The sequence below is a fragment of the Cucurbita pepo genome, chromosome 6 (genome assembly GCF_057944985.1).
Source record: "Cucurbita pepo subsp. pepo isolate OVF chromosome 6, ASM5794498v1, whole genome shotgun sequence".
NCBI lineage: Eukaryota > Viridiplantae > Streptophyta > Magnoliopsida > Cucurbitales > Cucurbitaceae > Cucurbita > Cucurbita pepo.
The window spans coordinates 13,652,523-13,659,898 of NC_141803.1; the positions used below are offsets into that span (position 1 = coordinate 13,652,523).

The following is a 7,376-nucleotide window of genomic DNA, read 5'->3' on the forward strand; positions in this document are numbered from 1 at the left end:
TCTGTTTTATTAATACGGATGTATGTCTTCTTTACACGCTTTTCACCGACCCGGTGGCTACACGGAAACTCATAACCTCTTCCTTCGCCGGTCCGGCTGCTGCATAGAAGAATTCTTCGGATTATATGCATCTGCCGACATGCTCCAATCCAATTTTATGAGTGATTCTTCTTCCACAACAACAGTCGTTCTTCGTCCAACGCGGATTTCTCGTCTTCTTTGTCATCGTCGTCGTAATCGTTTTGTAATTTCCAGGTACACCCTGTGGAACGATATTAAACTTCTTTAACTTATGCTGGAACTCTGTTTTGTGCATTCTGGATTTTGGAATTGTTCTTCCGTAATTGAGGAATTGTATTAGGGTTCGTGTTTTTTTTTTTTTTTTTTTTTTTTTTTTTTTTGTCGAAATCTTTCCCTGTTGGAGTTCTGGGCAATTCGCGTAGTTCGCTATTGAGATAGGTATGAAGGGGCAGTCGAACCGCCTTCAGAATATGGACCCTCCTGATGATTGGGTCAATGGTTCGTGGACTGTGGATTGTATCTGTGGCGTCAATTTTGACGATGGGGAAGAAATGGTTAATTGCGATGAATGTGGTGTCTGGGTGCACACACGGTGTTCGCGTTATGTGAAGGGAGATGATATTTTTGTTTGCGACAAATGTAAGGGGAAGAACGAGAGGAACGATCGTGAGGAGACCGAGGTTGCGCAGTTATTAGTTGAACTTCCTACCAAAACCATGAGCATGGAGAGTGCATATATCTGTAATGAGCCATCCCGGCGTCCACTTAGGCTTTGGACTGACATACCAATTGAGGAAAGAGTTCATGTTCATGGCGTTCCGGGTGGCGATCCTGCTTTATTTAGCGGGTTGTCGTCGATATTTACTCCACAGTTGTGGAATTGCACTGGGTATGTTCCAAAGAAATTCAATTTTCAGTACCGGGAGTTCCCCTGTTGGGATGAGGACCGGCGCGATAACACAGACAATGAAAAAAATGAAAATTCTGCTGACAAGGGTGCTGGTGTTCTTTTCTCTTTGTCGAAGGACAATGTGTTGGCCACGCCTGTTGCAGCTTTGATTGGTGTGAGAAGCAAAGTTGAGGATGTATCATGTGACAGGAATGGTATATTGAGTGAAAAGCAGGGGGTAAGTGAGGATTTGGATAGATGTGCTGAGAATGGTGTGAGGGAGAGAAGCTTTCTTCGACCGCTCATACTACATTCTGGAAAGTGCAAAAAAGAAGACTCTTCGGTATCAAAAGATCAATGTGGGAAGATTAAGTCTACACCCTCTGATAAGGCGACAAACATGAAAAAGAGGATTGATCATGGTAAAACAGGTACTTCATGATCATACTTTCTTAATTGATATCTTAAATTATTATGAGGGAAACGTGTTCGGTTTTTCACATCAGGCACCATTTTGTTTTGTTCTGTTTTTTTTTTTTTTTTTTTTTGCCTGTTGTTATGACTAGTGTTCACATCCATGAATGATGAAAAACAATCGGCGGGCAGAGATCTGAAGCACTTCAGAGGCGACAGTGAAAATCCTAAAAACAAGAGTTCAAGGGGAACGTTGGTTCGAGAATCTTCATCGGATGCATATGATGTGGCTAATAAAATTGTCGATAAATCTAAATGTAGTTTTGAGCTCTCTCCTGATATTGTTTCTTCTGAGACAGTTAAAACCAATAGTGTCAGTGCAGTTGCACCGAAGGAAGAAAATGGAGCTCAAGTTACTTTGGCAGTTGAGAATTCCACAAAAATTGATGGAGTTGCACTACCCCTCTCTGCTAAAAAGGATGTTGGAAACGTTGTCATGAAGCAGGCATGTCCATCTTTTGCATAATTATCTATACTGCATTGCGTTTCTTGGTTTTATGTTGGAAGCATGGCATTAGTGGCACACATATTTTCATGATTGCAACGATTCCTAGAGTGTTTTAGATGAAATTTATTATTGTATTGAGGAAATCTCATACAGGTGTGGGGTATATAGAGCCAGTTTTTTTCTTGCTCCTGAGTGGATTTCTTATGCCAATGAGTAGTTTGTAGTAAACTACACTTCTGTGGTTATAACACTGGAGTTGTAGATAGCGTATACTCTCTGACTTCACTCATACAAATCTGTGGTCATGATCCTCGGGATGGGGTTAGTCTTTTGCCCTTCCGCGTCTATTTATTATCTCTTTGCCAATTCATGGTTTCTGAAAGAAGGGGGAAAGTGAAGAAGATAATCACAAAAGTTTTTGAATTTTTCAAGAATGTGTTGGGGTTGTGAAAAAAAGAGAAGCCAAGCTTCATGAAAATTACTGAAAGGCAATATCAGAAAGAGAGCGTAAAATAAAGGAGCGGTTTTAGAAAGAGAACTTAAAACAAAGAATATGGACAGTTATGGAATTATTTTCCCCTTTGAAACTCAAAGAGAGATTAACTTTTCGTAAGCCAACACCTCCTCCAAGGTCTCTTTAACTTCTAAAACTTCTATACATCCCAGGAAAAAAGTAGCTCGCGGGCCTTCCCTTCCCAGAAAGGACGAGTGAAACAATACGTCCTCCATCAGAAACCAACATGTTTTGTTGCAAGCCAAATGTACCCTGAAAATCTCCAAGATTGATGATCAACTATATAAGAATTTAATGCCTGTGTTAATCTATTTATATTCTGGAGCTATTTCTTTTTATTACACATTAACTTCTAGGGGGGTCGTGTTCTTCTGTTCTACTTTTCATTGTTTGGTAACTCGATCATTCAACTGCAGGGGAGTTGTACAGCACTTGACTATTTAGACGATGGTGTTGAAGGAAATTTTAGGAGTGCTGTGAAGCCTTACATTGAAGGTTTAGCTAGCTCTGCACATGAAATCAAGGATGCTCAGATTCATCAAGATGTTAAGTGTGGCAATTCAATTGATTCATTGAAGTCAGATGCCAAATTGAAAATAGAGAAGCAACATGATGTATCTGGAGAAGCTTTGAACTTCCAGGCTTCGTTGCACGCTGATGCTACAGAGCCGCAGAAATGTAAAGATTGTATGCATGAGAGTTGTAAGGTGAATTCTGGTGGTGCAGTGTGTGGTTCACAATTGGATGGCCACAAGGCAGAAGAATTCAACAGAAGTTCTGAAGCTGCTAGCAATTTTCGTCTTGAAAAGGCTGATGAACAATGTAGTAATCCATGTGAGCTTAAACAGGAATTGGACTTGCCAGAAGGCAACACAAAAGTGCATATTAGTTCTATGAAACCCCAAAATGGCTCTGAAGTTGGTGCCGAAAAGCCATCAAAATCAGGTGGAATGGTTTTCCACCAATCTGCATTACCTAGTCAACACAAAACAACACTATGTGTTGGGATGTCTTCCCCTGCATCGGCGAATATTATAATTTCTAAACCATCCATATCCAATGATTTAAAACCTGCAGATCCTGAAAACCTAGAAGGTACTTCTGCCAAACATGAGACTGTGTCTGGAAGTTGTGGTGGCAGTAGGAAAGAACGTTCTTCAAACGTTGACAGAGACGAAGAAAGGGAAAAACTTCCAAGGAGAAGAGTTAAAGAGCATCCAAGTACCGCAGCAAATTCCTTATACTCTAGGGACTTGCAAGATCCTATTTCAAAAAGAACCACATCGCAGTTAAAAGATTCTGTTGTGCTCTCAACGGTTAAGTCATCTATGGTACATGTATCGGACAGTTCAGGCAACAGTGAGTCAGTCGAGTCACATCTCAATCATAAGGGTTCAACTGCACAAAACAAGAGTGCAGACTCGTGTTTGCCACAAAAAGTCGACAAGCCTAGCCAGACGAACGTTCTTCCTCCATCGAAGGTCAATCAGCGTCATGCAACAGCCATGTGCCCTCCAGCAACTACAAATCCATCTGCTGTTCTGAGTGATGAAGAGGTTATTAAAAATTTTCAGTTTTTTCTTATTGAATTCTGTTAATGGGCTTTTGATATGACTTTACGTGTAATACTGTAATTACTTTGGCTTGTGGCAGCTTGCCTTCCTTTTGCATCAAGAGCTCAATAGCTCACCTCGAGTTCCTCGTGTACCGCGATTGCGTCAGCCAGGTAGCTCACCACAGTTGGGTTCTCCAAATGCAACAAGCATGCTAATAAAGCGATCTTCTTCTTCTAGGGGAAGAGATCATGCTACGGTAAAATATATGCATATATCTCCTTCTTACGCATGTACCAATTTACTCTACTTTTAGATACGCCGACATGTTAGTTCTAAGAGTTATCTTTAAAGTATTTGTGGTTAGATATTTTATAGGCTTCTAGAATGAAAAACAATGATGTCTTGAGAGATACATTTCGCAGTGCCTGTGAGCCTGACGACGATGTTAAAAGAACTGATGAAGTTCTATTTTCTCCTGATCAGAGAAGGCAAGAGACGAGTAATTCTGCAGAAGCTTCGAAGAGGGAAGAAAATGGAGCTCAAGCAAGACTGAATGCTCTTAAAAAAGGTCTTCTTTCAGCCTATGCTAGAAATACCACAAGTAGTGGTCCATCATCATCAGTGGAGGCAAATGATCATAACAATTCATCTATACGTAATTCACCAAGGAACACATCTGATGACGATACAGGCACCATTGGAGAAGGTTCTGTTCATCACACCTTACCTGGTACGTGTGTGAACTGAACTGTATATGTGAAAGTTTTCGTCTCATTTCCATAAAATTAACGAATTTTACAATTTGGGACATCTGTCTTATTTCTATATAGGCTTGATCAATGAGATTATGAGCAAAGGAAGGCGTATGACTTACGAAGAACTATGTAATGCCGTATTGCCTGTATGGTTTTTTTCGATATGCAGTTTTTATTTATTTGAATGTTTAGGCTTATACATCCCTATTTGCTTATTTGTTTGGACAATCATAGAAGATTTATTTTTCTCCTTTTATTTTTTGTGTATTTGCTTACTTTGCTACTTTTCTTTGCAGCATTGGCATAACTTGAGGAAGCATAATGGAGAGCGCTATGCTTATTCAAGTCATTCACAAGCTGTTCTTGATTGTCTAAGAAACCGACACGAGTGGGCTCAACTGGTTGACCGCGGTCCAAAGGTATGCTTGTTATTTGTTTTTGAGCCATTTCTATTCCGCAACGGTGTATTGTAAGAGTGAGCACTTTGTGCCATGGAAGTTACATTAGAAATAGATTATAGTAGCCATAGTTGAGCCCTTTGTGCCATAGAAAAGCATCCATTTCGCCGAAAACAATAGCAAAATTAGAAAAAACTACCCAAAAGGAGATTACAAAATCTTTAGATAGGGAGCACCAAATGGAAGCAAACATTGTTACAAGGTCTCAAAATTCCTCAGAATAATCTCTCCTCCAACAACTCTTTGGTTTCTCTAGAACTATAGTCTCAAAATATTGGCTATTGCAACATTGAACCACAAAACAATCACTTGGTTCTTAAAAGGAGAAGCTTTCATCACCCTTTTGAGTAGCACCTTTCCAAGCCATAGGAACGAAAGAGTTTGGATTGGCTAACAGTATGCAAAAGGTTATGTTGGGTCTCCAAATAACTTCCATGGTTCGCATGAAAATCGTTTTCTTCGGGAATTTATATTAGTTTATACGATGGGTGTCGAATTAGGATTTTAATTTATAAATCAGGGAAGCTTTATAATCTTACTTTCTTTTAGAATCAGTAGAAAGAAAGAAATCAGAAAATATTTGCAAAAAAGACACAGACCTACACAACTTTTCGACAATATTGTTTACCAAACTATATCTTGGTGTAAACCGTCTAATAGTTTTACTTCCTATAGTTATACCTCCCTCGTTGTAAATTGGGAAGGTCTTTTGTAAACACCACGGATTATACATCCTTTCTGAAAATTTCAATCATAAAAAGAAAGAAAGAAAGAAAGAAAGAAAGAAAGGTGTATTGGGTTAACTTTCCATCTGGCTGCCATAGTTTTTAATGGGGGATAATCTAATTTTGAGACATTTTCAATACCAGACAAATTCAAGTAGGAAAAGGCGCAAATTTGATGTCGAAGAATCCGAGGATAGTGAATATGGTAAAGGGAGAACAACAAAGGCAACAGAAGGTAAAGGCCTCGAGACCCAGAAAGAAGAGTTTCCGAAACGCAAGAGAAACACTCGAAAACGAAAACTATCTCTTCAAGGAAAAGGTATAAAAGAGATTAGGAAGAGACGCAAGATGGAGATGTTTACTGACGACGACGACGACGTTGGGCTGCTTTCTGATTCAAGTGATGAAAGCGTGTTCAGTGAGGACGAGCTACAGGACGTTCATGAATGTTCAGAAAGAAGGGAAGCCTCTGGCTCCGATGACTGAGATGAGTAGTTTGGACGGTATTCTCCGAATTGTGGATGTAATTTCTTGTAGTTGTATCCGAGTTACGACACGTCATACCTAGCTAGGGCAGCCTTTGTTACATAGTTCTGGTAGTGTTTAACTTTTACTTAAGTTAGTTTCATCTTCATCAGGTTGCTTCATCTATCCTTTTTAGAATGGCAATTTGTGAATAGTACTGCTACTTGTGCATATATGTATTGATTCTAATATCTTTGGTGTATTAATTAGTGAAGAATTAGCCTTATTTTTCTTCCAAATACTGCTGTTAAGTAGGGTTCTCATACGGGCTTGCTGTGTAGGTTGTGTGGAAATAGGTTGGAAGGGCTATACATTGATGTGATGTGTAAGATTTTAATATGTAATATTGGATAATATTGATTAGCAAATTAAAACTGATCTTTTTGCTGTGTTTAATCCCGTGTTTAATGTTGTTTTCGGGAATAATTTGAGCCCCTAATCTTTTAGTTGAATGTATATTGTGCTTGGGCAGTGAGAGCTTTCAGCCACATGGATCGTTCAATGTGTTCATTGGTGCCTGATCTTGAGATGTGGATCATCCGAGGCACATTAGCATGGCGTACTTCTCTTGTTTGAATTGAGGTTTGAAACCGAACTTCTCCTCAGGAGGATAGATGGGTCAATTCAGGTGAGATCAAATGTAGATCCAGTTTTCTATTCACTCGTGGGATCTGGCCGGTTTTAGGGGACCACCTTGGCTCCTCTCTTCTCGAGAATCTATGCCATCCCTTATCAGTATGGACAGTTATCTCTTGAACACAGGTTTAGGTTCGGTCTCAATGGGAAAATAAAATGGACCACCTAACAATGTATCTTCATATGCGAAGAACTACGAGATTGCCCCTTTCATTCTGGGGTGACGGAGGGATCATACCGGAGCTTTTTTTTTCATGCTTCTCTCGAAGGTCGGGAGGAAGCTCCAATTAATAGGATTTTCTTAATCCTCCCTTCCTCAAAGCAAAAGGAAGAACGTGAAATTATTTTTCCTTTCTTCTACCGAGACTTGGAGAT

General features: G+C 39.6%; 1 protein-coding gene across 2 annotated transcripts; it reads left to right on the plus strand.

The window, feature by feature from the left end:
• LOC111778189 (uncharacterized) lies at positions 1–6,591 on the plus strand. Of its 2 annotated transcripts, none has more exons than XR_015421455.1 (8): positions 1–1,341; positions 1,477–1,829; positions 2,763–3,902; positions 4,000–4,158; positions 4,386–4,632; positions 4,733–4,786; positions 4,954–5,076; positions 5,985–6,010. XR_015421455.1 is itself a non-coding variant. In XM_087124828.1 (8 exons), exons 1-8 carry the CDS (start codon positions 462–464, stop codon positions 6,324–6,326), a joined length of 3,315 nt encoding a protein of 1,104 aa, XP_086980954.1. In that variant the 5' UTR covers positions 8–461; the 3' UTR covers positions 6,327–6,591. The 2 variants fall into 2 exon arrangements, 1 of the variants encoding a protein (XP_086980954.1); XM_087124828.1 differs by having other exon boundaries at positions 8–1,341; positions 4,733–4,803; positions 5,985–6,591.
• Positions 6,592–7,376: the final 785 nt, after the last annotated feature.

Bases quoted from the DNA above. Each gene is read 5' to 3' on its own strand.
- LOC111778189 (XM_087124828.1), top strand. From the start codon at position 462: ATGAAGGGGCAGTCGAACCGCCTTCAGAATATGGACCCTCCTGATGAT. The intron at 1,830-2,762 runs GCATGTCCATCT...ATTCAACTGCAG, and splicing joins GAAACGTTGTCATGAAGCAG to GGGAGTTGTACAGCACTTGA. The intron at 4,633-4,732 runs GTACGTGTGTGA...ATTTCTATATAG, and splicing joins TGTTCATCACACCTTACCTG to GCTTGATCAATGAGATTATG.